The 21,804-nt window shown below is 33.4% G+C and overlaps 2 protein-coding genes and 1 long non-coding RNA gene across 3 annotated transcripts; all 3 read right to left on the reverse strand.

Annotated features, from left to right (window-relative positions):
* Positions 1–3,734: 3,734 nt before the first annotated feature.
* LOC137809502 (uncharacterized) lies at positions 3,735–4,793 on the reverse strand. Its single transcript, XM_068610610.1, has one exon. The coding sequence runs from the start codon at positions 4,791–4,793 to the stop codon at positions 3,735–3,737; it is 1,059 nt and encodes a 352-aa protein (XP_068466711.1).
* Positions 4,794–4,995: 202 nt separating this feature from the next.
* Positions 4,996–5,891, reverse strand: LOC137809783 (uncharacterized). The gene is made up of 2 exons (XR_011080810.1): positions 5,653–5,891; positions 4,996–5,420 (listed from the first exon to the last, which is right to left on the reverse strand). It is a non-coding gene; the product is annotated as an uncharacterized lncRNA (long non-coding RNA).
* A 1,482-nt stretch (positions 5,892–7,373) lies between these two features.
* Positions 7,374–12,280, reverse strand: LOC137812214 (uncharacterized). The gene is made up of 9 exons (XM_068614130.1): positions 12,137–12,280; positions 11,532–11,681; positions 11,099–11,179; positions 10,747–11,006; positions 9,137–9,343; positions 8,960–9,052; positions 8,758–8,862; positions 8,248–8,670; positions 7,374–7,624 (listed from the first exon to the last, which is right to left on the reverse strand). Exons 1-9 carry the CDS (start codon positions 12,192–12,194, stop codon positions 7,499–7,501), a joined length of 1,503 nt encoding a protein of 500 aa, XP_068470231.1. The 5' UTR covers positions 12,195–12,280; the 3' UTR covers positions 7,374–7,498.
* Positions 12,281–21,804: the final 9,524 nt, after the last annotated feature.

Below are 21,804 nucleotides of genomic sequence, written 5' to 3' on the forward strand. Positions count from 1 at the left end.
CAACTCAATCACATTTTGCACATTATAATTAACTTAGTTCCAAGTCTACAAACTTTTGTCACAAACACATAATAAACCATAAAACAATACAAGAAAAGACAAACAAACACATCTTATTTTAGCCCACCATTCTTGATGTCCATTAATGGACTTTAAGTTGATTGCATTGAGAGTGTCTAATGGTAAAGTTTTCAACTTAGGACAATTATGTATCCTTAACAGCTCCAAAGAGGACCAACCCAATGTATGAGTTGAACATTTTGACGTTCTGCATATATTTCATGGTTGTCTGAAATGTGAGAGTGAAGGAAGAAGACGATGAACAGTGCAGAAAAGAGAAGAAGAGAGAGACCGAGTATATTGCTCTAACTGTTTTATTCTGCATGGCCATTTTACACGTGCATGCTTATGACACTTTCTTATATCACATACTGAGCTAACTAATATATATATATATATATATATATATATATATACACGTGAGCTAAGAGGGACAAAGGCTCAGCCCAAAGGTTTCAACCCAATCCAGTATAAAACAGAAACGCTAAAACGCCCCCTCAAGCTGGTGGGTGAATGTTTAACACACCTAGCTTGGAGAGAAATCTGTAAAACATCTCTCTGTTAAGAGACTTGGTAAAGAGGTCTGCAGGTTGATCCTCAGTGCTGATCGGTAGTAAGTGAAAGAGACCTTCATGAAGCTTCTCCCTTACTACATGGCAATCTATCTCTATGTGCTTGGTTCGTTCATGGAAGCTGTTATTTTGCGCTATGTGTCTCGCTGACTGGTTATCACAGAATAAGCTAGCAACTCCATTAGTGGTTACGTGAAGATCTTCGAGCAAGAAAATCAACCATTGTATTTCGCAACTTGTAGCTGCAAGAGCTCGGTATTCAGCTTCAGATGAAGAGCGGGATATGGTGCTCTGTTTCTTGGTTCTCCATGATACCAAGGATTCTCCAAGGAAAATACAGAATCCTGTGGTGGAGCGTCGCGTTGTAATGCATGATGCCCAGTCTGAATCACTGAATGCCTTGATCTGAAAACTGGTATCCTTGGGATAAAAAAGGTCTTGTGCTGGAGAAGTCTTTATATAACGAAGGATCCTCTGTGCAGCTTGGTGATGTGCCTTCGTAGGAGATTCAACAAACTGGCTAAGGAATTGCACAGCAAAGCTAATGTCTGGTCGTGTGTTTACTAAGTAGAGCAACCTTCCAATGATTCTTCTATACAAAGATATATCATGCACTTTTGTATCTCTGTCAAACAATTTTTCATTCTTTTGCGCCATGGGTGTGGCCGCTGGTTTTGCACCTAGCATTCCTGCATCAGCCAAAATCTCAATAGCATATTTACGTTGACAAATGTGGATTCCCTCCCTAGTTCTAGCTATCTCGAGTCCTAGGAAGAACTTTAAATGACCTAAGTCTTTTATTTTGAAGGTTGCATCTAAAGAACTCTTTACTATATTAATTTCATTGGCGTTATTTCCAGCAATAAGGATGTCATCAACATATACAAGTAGAGCAATGAAAGAACCTTCAGTGTTTCTTATAAAAAGAGAATTGTCAGCTTTAGAGCGAGTAAAGTTGATGGAACAAAGAAAGGAAGTGAGCTTGTCATACCATCGTTTGCTTGCTTGTTTTAGACCGTAGAGAGACTTCACTAATCGGCATACCTGATGTGTTTTGTTGGAAGCAATACCTGGTGGAATTTCCATGTAGACTTCTTCTTCTAGGTCACCGTGCAAGAAAGCGTTGTTCACGTCGAGCTGTTCAAGATGCCAATCCATGGCGGAGGCTACTGCAAGGATGGTGCGAATCGTCGTGAGTCTTGCCACCGGTGAATAGGTTTCCATGTAATCAATGCCTTCACGCTGTGTGTATCCCTTTGCCACAAGCCTTGCTTTGTATCTTTCTATGTCTCCGTTAGCTTTTCGTTTGATTCTGAATACCCACTTGCACCCAATGGCTGTCTTGTTTGGTGGAAGTTCCGTAATCTTCCAAGTTTCATTTTCTTCGAGGGCCTTTATTTCAGCTTTCATGGCTTCCCTCCATTCTGGATATTGCTTGGCTTCCTCATAGTTTTGAGGTTCATTTTGACATGAAATTGACAAAGCATACTTTAAGTGATGTTCTGCCAAATTCTTGTAAGATATAACAGAGCTAAGAGGATACAACACCTTGGTTTTCTACATTGCATTGTTGCATGGTGAGGTCATTATGCTGTGATGGTAATCTTCCAAGTAAGCTGGTGGTCTCTTGACTCTTGAGGATCGTCTGAGTTCTTCTTGTTCAGCGTTTTCCTCTGTCGCAGTAGGTATGGGAATGGCAGCATCACCCATTGTAAACTCAGTGTCTTCAAATGTAGTCTCGTCACTGTTTTCTCTTTTTGAGTTATAAAAGTAGGTTTCATAGAATATCACATTTCTTGATACAAATATCTCTCTAGTATGGACATCCATAACCACATAGTCTTTAGTACCATGCTTGAAGCCAAGGAAGATACATTTGCGTGCCCTGGGGTCAAGCTTGTGTCTGTTTTGCTCAAGGGTAGAAGCAAAACAGAGACATCCAAATACTTTGATATTGTAAAGATCAGGAGCCATACCATGCATTAGTTTATATGGACATTCGTTTTGAATGACAGGGGAAGGAAGGCGGTTTATGAGATGCACAGAATGAAGAACAGCATAAGACCAGAAAATTTTTGGCAAGTTTGACTGATATAGAATGCAGCGAGCAATGTTAAGAATGTGTTGGTGCTTTCTTTCCACAGTGGAGTTTTGTTCGGGAGTTTCATTACAGGAAGTTTGGTGAATTATACCATGTTCATCATAGAAATTTTTCCAGCAAAACTCTTTTCCATTATCGGTTCTAATAGCTTTTACACTTTTGTTGAATTGGTTTTTAACGTGAGTGACAAAACGTTGCATGTAATCTCTAGTTTCATTCTTACTTTTCATTAAATGAATCCAAGTATATCTACTGTGATCGTCAACAACAGTGAGAAAACATTTGTGCCCATGCAAAGAGTGAACATTTAAAGGTCCCCATATATCCATGTGAACCAAATCAAAAACATGATCGCTACTAGTTTTGTTTAAAGGAAAGGGAAGCTTATGTTGTTTAGCAAGGTGACAAGGAGTACATACATCAATATCAGTGGAGTGTATATCCGTGTATTGTTTGGCAAGTTTTTCTAACACCCTTTTTGATGGATGGCCCATTCTACAGTGCCATATATTTAACCCTTTGACAGCTTCAAAATTTTCTTGTTCACGCAGGGAGCAGATCTGACTTTCTTTCTCATCAATGTGGAGGTGGTATAGACCATTCACAATATCAGCTTGACCAATCATCTTCGAAGTATGTTTCTCCTGTATCTGACAAACATTATAAGTGAAAACAAGCCTACATTTTAAAGAATTTATCAACCTTTGTACAGACAGAATGTTAAGGGTGAAAGCAGGTATATATAGCACGTTATGAAGGGTAATTTTGTGAGTTAAAATAACAGTGCCAGCATGGGTAGCAATGACATTGTGATTATTTGGCAATTTGACTTTTACTGGTTTTATCTCGTAAAAGCTAGTGAAACAGGTAATGGAGCACATTACATGATCCGTGGCCCTAGTGTCAAGGATCCAGAGATTTTTACCTTCTTTACCTGTGTTGTTTGATTTCAAAGAGTTTCCTACGCTGTTATTTACCACTCTCTGTTTTTCTTTGCACCCCTAAATCATGTCCACAAGCTGTTGTAATTGTTCGGCGTCAAGATTTCTCAGAATTTGGTCATTGTGAGCATCACTGTGTGCATTCTTTTCTCCCTCTGTTTCACTGGTTTCCTCACTTTTCATAGTGTTTGCAGCATAACTCGTTCTTTGCTTGATCCAAGGAGGATACTCGTGCTTTGAGTAACACTCATCAGCCGTGTGATTCATCTTATTGCAAAAGGAACATTGCTTACCATAGTTCTTTCCTCTTCCCCTTCCGTAGTTGCGCCAGGAAGGGTTGCTCCCATTGTTCTTCACATTCATCTTTTGGCCATATTGATTAGCATTGTTAATGAGAATCTTTGTATCCACTACTGCACTTTCAGTTAAGTGTCTTTCTTGTTGCAGAACCAAGGAAAAAACACGATTAACCCCTGGCAAAGGATCCATTAGCAGAACTTGCGTCTTTACAGTATTGTAATTTTCTCCCAATCCTTTTAGAAAACACATGACCCTTTCTGACTCCCTGTATCCCACTATGATCTTTATCACATTGCACGTACACTTTGATTTGCAAGTGCAGGTGAGCAGCGGATGCAGTGAATCTAGCTCTTCCCACAGAGTTTTAGAATCAGTGTAGTATTCGTTGATGCTCCTTTCACCTTGTTTGATGGAGTTGATTTCTTGCAGAAGGTCTGAAACACGAAAATGACTCCCCTTTGAGAATCTTTCTTCAAGATCTTTCCATAAGTCTCTTGCATCATCAATGTACACCGTGCTTTGAGCAATCTGTGGAGTAAGGCTTCGTGTAATCCAAGAAACAACTGTAACATTGCATCTTTCCCAAGCCTCGTACTTGGCATCACTTCGCGAGGGTTCAAGGATCTCACCGTTGACGAACTTGTATTTGTTCTTTGACAACAGCGCACGCTTCATTGCTCTGCTCCACAAGTGGTAGTTTGTTCCATCAAGATGTGGCGTAACCAATACCATACCTGGGTTTTCTCCAGGATGAAGGTAATATGCACTGGCGGGGTTTTGTTGGTCATTCTTGGATGGGTCTTGTTCATTGACAGCCATTTTCAAGAGAGCAAAGCAAAGGGAGATAAAAACGGGAAAAAGAAATGAAAGATAAGAGCGTAGAGAGATAGAAGAGAACCAGTCGCAGCGGAGAGCAGAGCGGGTCAGACCCGCTCTGATACCATTTTGACGTTCTGCATATGTTTCATGGTTGTCTGAAATGTGAGAGTGAAGGAAGAAGACGATGAACAGTGCAGAAAAGAGAAGAAGAGAGAGACTGAGTATATTGCTCTAACTGTTTTATTCTGCATGGCCATTTTACACGTGCATGCTTATGGCACTTTCTTATATCACATACTGAGCTAACTAATATATATATATATATATATATGTGAACTAAGAGGGACAAAGGCTCAGCCCAAAGGTTTCGGCCCAATCCAGTATAAAACAGAAACGCTAAAAGAACATAATAGGCAAGGAAATTAGACAGTATTTATAGTTTTGGAATCACATTCCTTTCTCTTTCAGTGTCTTCTCTAATAAGTTCTCCAATTTTTGAAAATCTTCAATCTTCAAGTTCCAGCTTTTGAAGTTCCGAAAATGTTGAATTGTTCCATTGCTGAAAATTTCACCCAGTATTGGACAATCTTTGAGTGACATAGTTTGTAATTTGGAAAACGTTCCACTCTGCAAGGGACATTTAAAAGCACATTTTAAATTGATGAAATTTTCCAAATAAAGTTGCTCCAAATCTGGTAAGATGATTGTTGTTTCTATTTGGATTCCATTCATGGCAATGCTACTTGTTTCGCCTGACACAATTGGCAAAACTTGGTTGCATCTTTTAATCAGAATACTCCGAATGCGTTCTAAACACACCATGCCAAACTAATTAAAATGCATCAGTTTTTGGTAGTACCTCAATAATTGCAGAGTCATCCTTCTGTCCACCATTGCAGTATCTCAAATGATAATTAGTAATTTTATATTCAAAGGATTCAAGTACTTGAGGTCGCCTTTAGCTCAAGCATCCTACAGCGAATCAAAATGAATTCAACTTCTTATGCAACCATTTACTTCTTGACAGAAATTCCCAAAGAATGATTGAGGAGGAAAAACAGTGAAATTTTTGGGATGTGTGAGGAAACAAATGGGGTGTGGATATGGGTTGGGATGTGTGCTAAGTGAGGAAGCGGTGTGAACAGAAAAACAGCGAAGGTGGGCTGAGGAGCAGAACTGAGTAAGAGTGGGGGTGTGAGAAGGAGAGCAGTGAGGGTGGACTGAGGGGTAAAAGGAGAAATTGAAGATAAAAAGGATGAAAATAAAGGAAGTATGAAGGTCTGAATAATAAGCGTGGGATTTTTAATTAAAAATAAAATAATTTTTTTTTTTTGAATTGTTGTTTTTTCTTCTTCTCTTTTTTTTTTATTTCCTTTTGAACTTTTTTTTTATCATTTCAATATGTTATCTTTTTTAAAATATTTTTATTTAGAAGATTTTTTCCCGCAAATTCTACAAATTTTATTTACCCAAAGAAATTGGGTATTGACAATTATCATTTTTAAAAACATGTGTGGTAGCTTACCTTTTAAAAAAAACATTACTTTTTATAAACTTTTTAATTTTATATTCATGCCTATAGAATGTTAGAACACTCATGCTAAAGATGTGTTGTTTTGATATATTAATTCTTATACCTAGATCTTTTAGAGTTAAAGAGTATCAATATTTTATTTTCAAATAAAAGTTAAAGCTTATATGAGTATTTTTTTAGGGGATGGTAGTTTAAAAATATATTTATTTTGTAAATAAGTAAGTATTTTTAAATAAGATTAATAGGATTAAATACTATTCATTAATTAATTAGATTGAGTAAATTAACAATTAAAACTGTCCTACACATAACTATTATTTACAGTACCAATACTAGAACCAACTTTGTCAGCACCTTCATAATCTACAAGTTCTGGTAAAAAAAGAATATGTACTTCACTCACTACCTAAACTTGCATACTGTAATTCATGCACTGATACTCAAACAACATTGCTAATCTCACATTTCCTTCCTTTCGTGATCACTCACATACAGATCTACTCTAGTTCACACAATAAACTATAAACAAATATTGAATAGAAAACTATATAAAAGTTAAAAGTATAAAAACGGATGGAATAAAAGAAAAGTTGAAGTATAAAGACTAACTTGCTTATATAAAGTGCTGCAAATTATTTAAATGATAACATTGGGAATGTTCTCAAATTAAATCCGTTAAAAAGAAAATGGGAAAACTACCATAATTATAATTATAAAGATTAAAATTAGTTATATAAAATTTAAGTCAGTGTTAAAACTTTTTCAAAATAAAGATTTGTTAAAACATTCTTGCATCGAATTGATCGAAAATTAAATTGGACACTAACTTTTTATTTAAAATTAATTAATTATATAACAAACACTTAAATTAGACACTAATTTTGTATTTAAAATTAATTAATGATAACAAACATCGCAAATGCAGAATAAAATTGAAATAATTAAAATTAAATTCAAAAAATGCATAAACTATATCGACTTAAAATATTATTTTTTTTAAAAACCTAGATTATCTCGAGCTTCATCTCAAATACAAGCAAATTTAAAATATATAATATATCTAAAATTAAACAAAGTCACGCCAAAGCTATACATGACACTCTTTTTAACTCTGAATAAATATTTCAAAAAACATTTACAGTCTGTTAACCAGTTCTTCATCCTTACTTTCCTAACACTTGCGATATTTAATTAATTCTGATCTAATATCTGTTATCACATCCTCTGCTTCATGGAGTTGTGCTTCAAGCTCTTCGATCTTTCTTTTATTCTTTGTTGAGGTCTCTGCTTCGCTTTTCTATCCACAACAATATTTTGAAACAAGAACACGTCAGAGGAAGATTTTAAAGACGTAATTCATAAGAAATATGAAAAATGATACGCACACAAAGTAGAGCCATAATTTAACAGTGTATACATCTAATTAGCAAGTAAATAACTTATTCTATTGTCTGACAAAAGAATTTGGAGAATTGGACAAGATCAAGATGAGAAAGAAGGAAAGAAATCTACAGCAGAAACAACTAAATAGTACTCTAATCCCACAAAAAACAAAGACAAAACTCAACAGTACCCTCCTTAACTGCAGACAAATCCTCAGTTCAGTAGCCAAGTATTACAACTTTCAATGTTCACGAAAAATCCTCATTTTATAATGATAGTATGATATCCATGAATATACATAAGAATTTAAAATATCTTGCCGATTAGCTTGAAAAACAATTGTTCTGATACCAAAGGTCAGATCTTTTGGTGTTCAGAAAATCATTTGAATGCTTCTTCTGATTCAAAAGCATTATTAATAAAATTTGAATCTCACTCTCACATTAAAAATTACATTATATCAAACAACTTAAACCAATGTACATAAAATTGAGCATCCAATCCAAGTCCAACAATATGTTTATCTTTTATACTTACTGGCGGAAGATACTGAGACAATGCAGCCTGGATGGTGTTTTGAACCTGACTGCTGATTTCCTGCATCTCATTTTGACGATCCAAGAGACGAGCCTCTAGCTCTGTACGTTTCAGCCGCTCATCCTCTAGATGGGACTCAACCTCAACAAGTCTAGCTCTTATTTCATTGCATTCTTTCCTAGCATTCTCTGTCTCTCTCTTTTGGGCATCTAATTCAGTCTGCATCTGTTGAATTGTACTGGAGCTTGGTGATGATGGTGACCTTAGTCCTGCTCCAAAAGGACCAAAACCTCGCAGATATGATTTCTTCCCAACCAATGTATTGAAGGCAGTATTAATAATTTCTTCTTCATTTGTTTCCCCCACTTCCTGAGAATCTTCTATTTGGCATCTCTTCTCGTTAATTTGTTCAGCAACTTTGTCCTACGAACAATTCGTCATTTAGAGAACATAGTAACATCAAATCAAATTATATAGAAAAAATATAGCAGTAATATGAAATTCAATTACATTGATTTCCTTAGACGCTTCGTCAATCCATTCCCCATTTTCCCTTGTGTGTGTCAACTGCCAAAAAGTCTGCATATCGGGCTCCGTTCCAGTCACTGGGTCACGCTGTTAAAATTATATGCTTATTAAACATTATAAGAAAAAAAGTCATACAAAATGAGACGTGATAATCATAAGAACAAACGTTAAGCAGAAATCTCACTGCATCATAGCTGGTTGCTTGATAAGATTTTGACCCAGTAGTATGTTTTGTCCGCTGTTTTGCCTTATTTGCCTTGTTTTTTGCACTCATTGTCTGAAGATTGACGTAGAGCAAGTGATGAAATTTATTGACATTCACAGGGCAGAATGGTGTATAGACGAGCACAAATTATCGTACCTCAAAATAAGGGCTGCTAAAATAATCAACCAAGAATTGCCAATCAGAATCGGTAACATCATCAGGGACATGCTTCAAGGCCTCGTCCTTTGTTTCAAACTTTAAGTAATACCCATGAAGCCTGCTGCGCCAATTCTGATATAAACGACCTGCTTCATGCAGAATAGCTTTCCTTACCATATCTGTATCAGGCAGTCTCCAATTGTTCTGTTAACAAAAATTGAACCAAAGAACCTAATTTATCCAGGCAAGCACACACATATTTGAATAGGTTAATAAAATAAAAGAAGGAAAAAAATAGACCAAATGGAACAGCCCTACAGACAACAAGGTACGTTTTCTCTTAAAGCACACATGCACATAACGGAGAGAACAAGCTAGATTAATAGGAACAATGAATAAGGGAATTGAATTGACTCCTCAACACTACCTGACTTACATAAACATTAAGGGTCTGCACCTCCCTAACCCAAAGGCATCAATTTTCCCACAAACATACAATATCCTTTCCTTTCCTTTCTCTTATATTTGGGATCAAACTCAACTGTTATTCTCTAATTAACTAATGGTTTATTTAAAATAGACTCAATGCTAGAGTAGAATGAAAGCTAGAGTGAGAACATTAGAATACTGCATAAATGAAAGACAGCAAGGCAAGATTTCACTTAAAGTGGGCATGGACACAAAGTACCCAAAATAAATATATATTACACTACATGAATTTTAACAAGGCTCGAAACACATATTTGCTTTAATACTTTTGTACATACATAGTCAGTCACATAATTAATGGTGCAACAGACAATATTACAAAACAGAGAGCTTATGTAAGTAAAGAAAGAAAAAAATGCTACAACACTTGGATAATACATATTGGTAAAATGTCCAATTTAAAAGATACTTTTTTTGGATTTCTGCCATGATTCTGGCATGGCTTCAACACAATGTTAATAAGGGCAAACATTGTGATTTTCTAAAACTCATAAATTTCTATTATAATTATAGAAATAAGGAAAAAATCCTATATAATAAGAAATATTTAGATTATATATGTATTAGTGAGAACATTTTTATTTATTCTCCCATCATATCTTCATTTAATGTGAAATTTTTTAAAGTTGTTAGTTTGTTTTTAAATGAATCTCGACTAAAGTGTCTTTTTCAATGATGATGATCACAAAGGAGATTAAATGTCTTAAATGAATTATATCCTCTTATCACTTTTTGAATTTTAGATAGATAGATTAGATTCTTTTTGTATTAGGTGACTATATCTTTAGATTATTACATTTGACTAACCTTGTTTATAGGTGATTTTGAATACATAAATCTTGCCAGCCTTTCTTTACAATTCCACAAACTGATGATTCCTCATGTATACCAGTATAATAGATTAGTAGCATCTTTCTACTAGAGTTTGGTTAAAACCATTTGCTCAAAGATGAATTTACATCTCTCTTGTCATATTACTTAAAATAAGCCCTTATCCCCACATAAGCAAAACTATGGAATCACACCCACAAACCAGCAAAAAAACCAATATATCCTTTAATCAAATATCATTTTACAAAATCATGATTAAACCAAACATAACCAATGTCATAACATACCAGAATATTTTGCACTATTGTATACCTAGTACTTTGTGGAACCCTCTTCCACTGGCGCACATTAAGACGTGCATTCTGGCGAACAATAAGAGAAAGATCAGTAATGAAATCATTGCGGCCTGCACCTACTGCCACCAGCTTTGTAGGATGGATGAGAACATCCAACTTTCCATCTGCACTCAGTTGACGCTTCATTTGAAGCGACAACCCTCTTGTCTGTCCTCTTCCCTTTTTTTTAGGCTTGACAAGTGTATGTGTATCTGAAACACAACATAAAACAAAAGAAGTGTCAAATAAAGCCTTAGAGAAGAAACACTGACCACCACTTAAATGAACACATCCAACTTTCTACCTGCATTTTGTTGATGGTTCTCTTGATTTATTGACTCTATTGGTTGCCATAATCCCCTTCCCCAAGGCTCGTCAACTTCATCTTAAACATACACAAATGAAAAAAGGTTGTAAAGAGGTCAGTCGTTAATGAAATAGTTCCTAGCAATCAATGTTAATAATGGCATATAGAGCAACCTGCGAAGTTAAAAACTGCAACTGAAATTTTCAGGACAAATGAACAGCATGTTTTAGTAATTTTTCCGAAGCAATACATGCCTTACTAATGCATTGGAGATCATTAAGAGAGAAAACTATCTTAATGAAAAGCATGCCATTTTTTTTGCTAATAGCAGTTTTATCAAGAGCTTTTGTTCTGACAAACTTAAAATTGCCTTCAATTAGATAAACGAGGGTATATAGCTAATAAAGAAGACAATAAGACATATACTAACCAGTAGTATCAGTTTCTTGTTCCTCCTTACATTGAAGACTGACTTCCATCATATTTGATGGACTCCTATAGAAGTTCTCGCAATCAGCATTCTCTTGACAGTACTGCCTCGACCCTATTGGTCGTTCTTGTCCATTTTTGTTGGGCACAGCTGTATTTAAATGCAACAAGTATTGAATATAAAACATTGATTAGCATACATGTTCTCTTCCATGTACCGACCCCAAGGAGTTTGAGAAAATATATGATGATGATGTACTGCATTGAATGTAGGTAGCACAAAAGGGAGAAACAGAGAGTGAGAGAGACACACCAGTTAAGAAATCTCTCAAGAAAATAGTTCATTGCATTACCTTAATCAAGGTAGCAAAAAATATTATAAAGGAAAAAAATAACACTCACTATCAGAGTTATCATCAGAAATATTTCCCATTGGATATGCGTCTTGATATGATCAAACATTATAATTGTCATAGGCAAATCAGTTCTATAATGCCATGTGGTTCTCCTAATAAAATAAGAATTATTGTAGAGTGGATAAAAGAGGAAATGAATTAAACAATAAAGTGAGAGAAATCAGAACTGGGTGTTATCTCGTAACCATACCTGCATCTTGTGGTTCTTCACTGTCAAGACCAACTTCAACGATTTTAGATGGATTCATGCGACTATTCAAGTCGCTGTGCACACTTTTTTGAAAATTCTCAGCCTGTGATCCTTTTGGTCGTCCCCGTCCTCTTTTCTTAGGCATACTGGTACCTGAATCACAAAGTTCATATATAACGACAGCAAGCATATGCTTTCTCACAACCAAAAAAAAAACAGTAAAATACAAGTAGTAAAAAGGAAAGTAATAAAGTCAATCTATGTATACCTCCCTCATGTTCTTCAATAAAGTCAGGATCAACTTTCAACACATTCAAGTGTGCAATTGAAATGACCAATTCACCATCTTCACTCTCTTTAACCTTCTTCTGAACCCTGGACCCTTTTGGTCGTCCTCTACCTTTTCTCTTTGCCATGGTACCCGAAAATGACTTCTGAAAAAGGAAAATCAGAAACCTTAGTCAGCCTGTTTAAAGTGACATTTGGCACTGATAATCATTTCAATTCACCAGCCTAGAACAATCAACTTATCAACAGCTCTACTGTATTCAATTTCGAAATCTCCACAGTATACACGGATAACTAGACAGATAATTGCTTTTACAACCCACGAAAACTTTTCTTTTTGCAACAAATTCAATTCACCCAGGCATCCAGGCTGCAAACAGATAAGCGGTTATCTTCAAGAAATTATACATTATCAAAACATAAGTATACAAAATAGACTTCTTCATACCATCATCATCCAACGCAGATATATAAAAGAAAATTTGTGACCATTAAAAAAGCCAAAATACAACGAACAAAAGTATTACATAATATTAGCAAGGGAGTGCATCACGTGAGAACTCTTGGTTATTGTGAGCAGTGATCATTTAACTACAACCAATATATTAAATTTTAATGATTCAGATTGCATACTAAAATACAAATTATGCCTAATCTTTTAGCTCCAACGGAAAAAAATAGTGTTCAATTTATACTTAAACACACAATCTAAATCATTAATCATAACCTAATGGTTGCACTTCCACGTTCTCATCTTCCACAATAATAACAGAGAGTTCTTCTCCATTGATTTGGTCTCAGCAAATAGGCAAAAGATGGACTGAGAAAAAAAAATGCAAGTTTATGCTATATTTAAAGAGAAAATAAATAACGCAACATCTTGTAACAATAGATAATGAAATATTCATCCTCATTCAACAAAAAACTCCAATATCATCAACCGAGAAAAAGGAAATGTGCTTCAACTCCAATAGATAAAACGAAGTCCCCTCCAACATCATATCGCATAGAGGATCAGCTTAAAAAATTGAAGGCAACCATGATTAGTGAAAACTAGTAACTCTATGACATATTCCATAAACCCTACAGCAGAAGTCCCATATACTGGATGAAACTAAAAAGAACAGTAAAATAGGAAATTTCATATTATTTTTTAAAAGAAAACGATAAAGGAAGCAACAACATTCCAGGGTTTTCTTCATTGTACTGTCAAATGCATGGTTTTCATAATACTTCCTACGTAAAGATCAGTGGTGGTTTCAGTCATGTCGACGAGATTTGAGAAGCATGCAACGGTGGAAAAGTTCAAAAGAGACTAACCGGCCGGAGATAGCGGTGGTCGGAGAAGGCGATAGGCAACGACGTCGGTTTATGAATGCGGGAAGGTAAGAGGACGCGAAACTAGAAAGTCTCGTAGCGAGAAAATGCAAAAACGAAACTAAATTGAATGAGTTCAGTAAAATGACTTTAATAAAATACGTTGCATAATCTATTGTTTCTTTTCACACATTGTACGTTTCTTTTCTTTATTTTCGTATATTCTAATTAAGTTTCTAAATAATCATCAACAAAATTTTAAAATTAAAAAAAATCGTTTTCATTTGTTAAAACTTTCGTCATACACTAAAATTAATGAAATTATAATTATGCAAAGTTAAAACATCTGATGATAAAATGCAAAAAAAAAAAAAAAAACCTAATTACTAATTTATCCGTAAAGTCATAAAATTTTAAAAGCTTGATATCTTTTCTGAAACTTTAGAATAAATTTTGACGGGTTAACATTTCTTAAATGTGCATTACATGATATTTATGTCACTAATGGTTTTGCATCAAAATATGAGAATATATATATATATATATATATATATATATATATATATATATATATATTTGCTTTATAAGATTGGTAAGTTGTGATTCAAAAGTATTATTTTATGTAGAGAAGTTAGGATCAATAAATACAATTTCAATTTTGATAAAAATTAAAATCATAATATCAAGACGATTTTCGTTAAAAAAACATTTAGATTTGAAAAAAGGTTTTTTCATAATATCTATTTTAAAATAGCATCTAAGATTGAAAGACATAATAAAAAGTAATTAGAGAGGATGAAGAAGAAAACCTCTCATGTTTGTGCATCACAAACATGAGAAAAGTCATTGCAATTACAAACATATAAGTTGATATATATTTCAGTTTCAGATTCTTTATTTCTTGTGTCATCTTATACGCATTTCTTAGCATTGATTTTATATTGGTGTTTTTTTTTCAACTTTCGTTTCTTTATTATTTTTTTTCTATTGTAATTGTAGTATGTATTTCACCATTTTCAATGGCTTCCACTACAAGAGGATTCACAAGTTTCTTATTTTAATAAATATATTTTAAAAACTATATTTAAAAAAATGAATTTGTGGACTCTTAGGAAAGCTCAAAGAACAAAAACCACCAATGCTGGCAAATTATGAAAAAACAATATAATGCCACAAGAAATATACACAATTTAATGCCACAAGAAATATACACAATTTGAAACTTAAATATGCATAAAGATAAATGTTTGAAAAGATTTCATCAACAATTTATAAATTTCAAAACATCTTAAATTACATCCACTAAAAAAATAAAATAAAAGTCTTTTTTGCATCATAATCAACAAAAATATCATATCTCCGTTTAAGATCATTCTTCAAAGTTTTTGAATCAGAAAAAAAAAATGAGATTAAAAGAATGTTAACAAAACTTCCTCCAGTACTCTTTATATATTATTTATTGGCTAAGTTTAGCCTTACCATGAGAAGTTTTAAAATTTTGAAAATTCTAAAATTTTTTTAAAAAAAATTAAAAAAATTTAAAGTGTTTCGAAAAGGCTTTCTCCTAACATCCACTGTGAAATAGCACCTCAAATCGAAAGGCATCGTAAACAATAGACAAATAGGATTAAGAAGAAAACTTTTATTGTCGTAGTGCGTCACAAACATTGCGAAAGTCATCAGAACTGCAAAAAAAAACATAAGTTGATGCATATTTGAGTTTTAGATTCTTCATACTTGTTTCTTCATATATTTTTTTTAAAAAAATGAATCTGTGAACTGTCAGGTGGTAAGAGTGAGTCAGGGTTGGAATAGAGAAGAAGAAATGAAAGCTCAAAGAAAAAAAAACACCAAAAAACAATGGAGATTAAAAGAATGAGATTAAAAGAATGTTAACAAAACTTCCTCCAGTACTCTTTATATATTATTTATTGGCTAAGTTTAGCCTTACCATGAGAAGTTTTAAAATTTTGAAAATTCTAAAATTTTTTTAAAAAAAATTAAAAAAATTTAAAGTGTTTCGAAAAGGCTTTCTCCTAACATCCACTGTGAAATAGCACCTCAAATCGAAAGGCATCGTAAACAATAGACAAATAGGATTAAGAAGAAAACTTTTATTGTCGTAGTGCGTCACAAACATTGCGAAAGTCATCAGAACTGCAAAAAAAAACATAAGTTGATGCATATTTGAGTTTTAGATTCTTCATACTTGTTTCTTCATATATTTTTTTTAAAAAAATGAATCTGTGAACTGTCAGGTGGTAAGAGTGAGTCAGGGTTGGAATAGAGAAGAAGAAATGAAAGCTCAAAGAAAAAAAAACACCAAAAAACAATGGAGAAGAAATAATGTAATTTCACAAGAGATATACAGAATTTGAAACGTAAATATGCATGAATGGTTAAAAATATTTCATAAAAAAATTATACATTTCAAAACATCTTAAATAATATCCACTAAAAAATTAAAATTAAAAATCTTTTTGCATCATAATAGAATAGAGAAAAAGAAAGGAAACCTCAAGTAAGAAAAACACCAAAAAACCACCAATGCTTACAAATTAAGAAGAAACAACGTAATGTCACACGAAACATTGAGAATTTGAAACTTAAATATACATGAACATGAATGTTTAAAAATATTTCATCAACAATTATACATTTCAAAACATCTTAAATTATCCACTAAAAAAATAAAATAGAAAGTCTTTTTACCTCAGAGTTGGCAAAAACATCATATCTCCATTAAAGATCATTCGTCAAAGTTTTTGAATCACAACCAAAAATTGAGATTAGGAGAATGCTAGCCACTCCAACACTCTTTATATATTATTTATTGACTAAGTTTTCATGAGAATTTTTTATATTTTGAAAATTTTAAAATTTTGAAAATTTATAGTGTTTCGAAAAGGATTTCCCCTAACACCCATTCTGAAATAACACCTCAGATCGAAGGACATTGCATAAAGAGGATGAGAAAACTTTTGATGTCGTCGTGCATCAGAAACTCTGCGAAAACCATCGCAAGCAAAATTAAAAGTTTATGCATTTTTAAGTTTTAAATTCATCACAACTCACTACAAAAAAATGTGTATGTGGTGACAGTTATTTTAGTAAAAACCTGGCGTTTATAACCGCCACATTATACGTCTGTGACGATACTGCGTACCGCCAAAATTTTTGTCAGCACAAAGTTTAATGTGACTGTCAATTGAGAATCATTGTAGCAAACACCACATAATGTAAACATGTAATTTACATCAATTATAAATATCGTAATTTTTAAATTGGTAAACCAATGACGTTTATAATAACCTTTATATATGTTATAATTCAAATATTTTATTTTATTTTTAATATTTATAATAATTTATTTAATTTAATTTTATAATTTAATTTCATAATATAATTTAATTTCATATTATAATTAAACTTTAATTTTATTTTTAATATTTATAATAATTTATTTAATTCTTTTTTATAATATGATTTCATAATATTAATTAATCTCATATTATAACTAAACTTCAGAAACAGTTATGTTTCATTATATAATTAAATTATAACATAAACTAATTTCAAAATATAATTATACTCTATAATATAATTAAAATAGATAAATACAATAAAAGATGACTTAATTATCAAAGAGAGAACAAAGTTGATAATGTGAAACAAATTCATTAAATTGTCAAAATATAAATGGTTCACTTTCTAAACATATTAGAACTAATCTCCCACTCCTAATTTGTCATGGATTAAGTCAAACTGCACTCCTGCTCTCTCCCTATTAATAATGAATAGTATGTGATCACCCTCCACATATTTGTGGTACCTGTTTCATAAAAATACCATAAATTTATCAATACAAAACATCTTATCACCCTCCACATATTTGCAGTACCTGTTTCATAAAAATACCATAAATTTATCAATACAAAACATCTTCTAAGAACAAAAAGTGCTAATTTCATGGACAAATTTCCGCCCGTATTAAGAATTTCCAAAATATCAGATTAGAAATTAGATGGTTTAGTAGCATCTTTAATGGAATTTACTCACAAAAGTAGTTATTTTAACGAGTCTCACATGCATGCATTCTCTTTAATTTTAAAGAACTCATATACTTGAGACCCACAATAAAATAATATTTTTATTCATAAAAAATTCCTATTAAAGATGTTCTTGATGCAACTTAAAGAAAGAGATCACTGCACTATACTGATATCCTGTGAACCAATTTAGTAGACCATATAGCTTTAGATATAAGGAAATAATGCAAAGCTAATATGTTATGAATTATTATAGGAAAAAAGTATATAGGGTGCTAGTTTTACGGACCAGATACCAGGATGTAAAGGTTTGCAATCTGATTCCTTTTCAACCAAGCAGTTGGGTGTTCAACTGGCAGGAGAGGATGAGTCATGGATATTGTGTTTAGTGCTCCATCATTGTCTTGCCAGTCCTCATCCCTGCACAAGAAAAGGTAACATATTAGTAAAATATTTTTTCTAAAATATTTTTCAAAGAATCTTATAAGTTTTTTTATTGATCATCAATATTAGTTAAACAGCAACAAATTAATTACTCTTTAAAATGTTATTGATGTTTTTAGATGTTACTATCATTGTATTATTACCAAAAAAAATGTTAATAAGTTATATATGAATCTTGATAAAAGAAAAACTCTTTCCAGAAGGGGAAAGAAGAAAAAGACATTCATAAACTACAAAGCATATCACTGAGGTTGAAATCACTTTTTCCCACTTGAAATCCATCTTGACTTTTTTATAATTAATTATTAATTTGTGTGATTAAGCAGTTTCAAACACTTGGCCTGGCTACTAATGCGTGTAATGCACGGTTGGATACTATTAAACATTTATTTTCAAATAAACACAAGGAAACATCCCACTCAAGAGTTAAATTGACAGAAAATAATGATAAAATAAATACTTAATAACCCCACTAATGTGTTTGAAACAGTACTTGTCAAAGGAAGCAAAAAATAGTTTATCTATTGCATTTAAAAACCAACCTATATCCCTTATAAGGGGAGGAACATCTGGAGGATACACCACTGGCTCACCTGCAAAACTTTTATGAAAAGCATGGGGTAATTGAGTCTTGTAGAGCCTTGAATTGTAAGATCAGGGAGGATCCAATCTCCTGAAGCAAATGGACCTGCATTCCCCAATAGACAGTTAACAAGACCCCATATGCCCATCTTTCTCCATGACATGTTAAAGTGATCAAACCCAAAATTACAGTACTTCTTTAGCCAGGAAATGTCAAATCAATCATATATAATCACTCAAATGCGGCAAAGCTGTAGCAGGCAAATGGGTTTCAATGTTTTCCCATCTTCTGGCCTGAAACAATCTCAAATTATAGACAAGCTTAGCATTTTAGTTTGCTAAATGTAGCCAACACTAATAATTAGCGAGATATTGATTCTAATTTCATGTTTGCAGGAGAGAGCTCATAAAATTTAGTTAAAGCAAGAACGTAGATAATGTTCTGAAAAGAGCTGCATAGCCAGATAGCCTTTTACATGTATCGTCTTAGTTATTTATTTGTTTTACAATCATTTCTCATAGGAATTAATATTACATGCTCTCTCAACCACCCCCCATTTGAAGGCAATAAAATTAAATTAAGACAGCTAACAAATATCAACAATTATAAAACAGTTATAAGTTTAATTATAAGGAAAAACTGACAAGAACTCACTGCATGCCATCTGTGTAGGTTCTTGTAGTCCCATTAAATGCTCCAGATAAGGAGGTGATGCTTAGTACCCAATTCTCTGAATTGTTTTCATACCCCTTGAATGCCTGAATACAGTATGAACACCAAATTATAAAAAGTACGAAAACCACAACAATGAGCAATTTTTGGGATCGAGATTTAAACAGACCAATTTTTGGGACTGAGGTTCAAAGGGTTTCGGACGTTTTTTTTGGGGGGGGAAGAACGGAAGGTATATAATTTGATATAATCGAAATTTAAAAATGAGTCCAATTTAAAGAAGGGATAGCAGCAACATGATAAAGCTAAAAAACATGAATGAAAAGAAAAAGTGAAAGTAAAATTCTGAGGTTTTGTGATGACAAATGGATCAGTATCTCCTGGTGAAGGGGAAGTTTTGTTGGACAGGGACAGGGTCAACCTGGGTGATGCCGCTGATTACGTTGAGTTCGAGGGAGTGGAGCATATCCATGGTTTCCTTGTCCACCTCGATGTGATCGGTGTTGTTGGCGGAGATGTCGGGGACGAAGTCCATGAGTTGCTCCCACTCCTCCTCCTACAGCTTGAGCGAGATGCCGCGAACAGAACCCTTCTGGATCCATTTCATGAGATGTATGGAGAAACCTGCGATCTTGTTCCGCAGCCTCTTCGAGGGGACGATCGCCAAGTTTCTGCCAATCGATTGAGTCTTGGCCTTGGCCATGGCGTATGAGCAAAGAGGAAACAAATTAAGAAGGGGTGACACCCTATATGGCCTAAGACCTAACAGAGTACGCGTCAGATCCAACAGCGCCTCTGCATCTGCAACCTGCTCTCTGGGCTTCTCAATTGCAAAATTCCATCCAACCAGACCAATCACTAGAAAGTTAAGATTATAACAACGAGAACAAAAGCAAAGGAACAAATACAACTACCTACCTTGGTCGTGTAACTTGTCGAACTCGTCCAAAATGGTGTCGAAGTTGTCGAACTCCGTGTTCAATAAATCATCTCTTTTCGCTGCTAGGTTTGTTTAGGGTTAGCTAATTAGGGATAAAAATTGAATTTAACGTTGTAAATAGATTGAAGAGTGAGAAGTAACGCTATGTACCGTTGAATGAGAGTCTTGAGTTTGAGGAACTGAGAGCGTATGACCCTGCGAGTGGCAGGGTTCTGCTCGCTCGTCGCTTTATCCTTGGCACCTCCCTCGGCAACGGCATCAGCATTGCCTCTGCACGAACGTTTCCGGTGAGAACGACTACGACTGAATCGAGGATTATGGTGAGGGTTTAAAGGTTGAGTGAATAAGTGAATGAGGAATGTGAAGATCGAAAGAGGTACCTTTACAAGAGGGAAAGAGGTATATTTTTTAAAAAGACCTAAAGAGGGGAAAATGAAAAAAAAGCACTGAAGTGAAAGAAGAAAGTTATGGAAGGAAAGAAAAGAGAGAGAAATTTTATTTGGAAAGCTAATTATGACTATTCTAACGAAAGAAAATTATGTTGTATTATACAGTTAATTATGACGGTTTTTAATAACTTTCATACTATAACTCTCATTATATTATGACATATTTAAGTTTTAAATTTAATATTTTTTTGACATTTTTTTTTTTATCTCATACCTCTTTGTTCATGCTTTTGTAAGCATTGATTGTAGAGTGGAGTTTTTTTTTTTTGAGCTTTCGTTTCCTTATCTTTTTCTATTGCAATTTTGGATGCAATTGTACTGTGTATTTCCCCATTTCCTCCACTACAAGATGATTCATAAGTTTACTATTTTTTAAAATATAATTTTATAAAAATATTTTTTTTTTAAATAATAAACTTGTGAACTCTCGTGGTAAAGGGTGATTTTAGAATAGAGAAAAAGAAACGAAACCTCAAAGAAAGAAAAACACCAATAAACCACCAATGCTTACAAATTAAGAAGAAACAAGGTAAGGTCACAAGAAACATAGAGAATTTGAAACTTAAATATACATGAACATGAATGTTTAAAAAGATTTCATCAACAATTTATACATTTCAAAACATCTTAAATTATATCCACTAAAAAAATAAAATAGAAAGTCTTTTTACATTACAATTGGCAAAAACATCATATCTCCATTAAAGATCATTCTTCAAAGTTTTTGAATCACAACAAAAAATGAGATTATGATAATGTTAACCACTCCAACACTCTTTATATATTATTTATTGGCCAAGTTTATTCTTTTCATGATAATTTTTTATATTTTAAAATTTTTGAAAATTTAGAGGGTTTCGAAAAGGCTTTCTCCTAACACCCATTATGAAATAACACCTCATATAGAAGGACATCGCATGGAGAGG

The sequence above is a fragment of the Phaseolus vulgaris genome, chromosome 2 (genome assembly GCF_000499845.2).
Source record: "Phaseolus vulgaris cultivar G19833 chromosome 2, P. vulgaris v2.0, whole genome shotgun sequence".
Classification (NCBI taxonomy): domain Eukaryota; kingdom Viridiplantae; phylum Streptophyta; class Magnoliopsida; order Fabales; family Fabaceae; genus Phaseolus; species Phaseolus vulgaris.

What these genes read in the sequence shown, in the direction of transcription:
- LOC137809502 (XM_068610610.1), bottom strand. Translation starts at nt 4,793, where the DNA reads ATGGCTGTCAATGAACAAGACCCATCCAAGAATGACCAACAAAACCCC.
- LOC137812214 (XM_068614130.1), bottom strand. Translation starts at nt 12,194, where the DNA reads ATGAATCCATCTAAAATCGTTGAAGTTGGTCTTGACAGTGAAGAACCA. An exon ending in ACAAGAAACTGATACTACTG is followed by an intron (nt 11,180 to 11,531) that starts GTTAGTATATGT and finishes TGTATGTTTAAG; the next exon opens with ATGAAGTTGACGAGCCTTGG. An exon ending in GAACCATCAACAAAATGCAG is followed by an intron (nt 11,007 to 11,098) that starts GTAGAAAGTTGG and finishes GTTGTGTTTCAG; the next exon opens with ATACACATACACTTGTCAAG.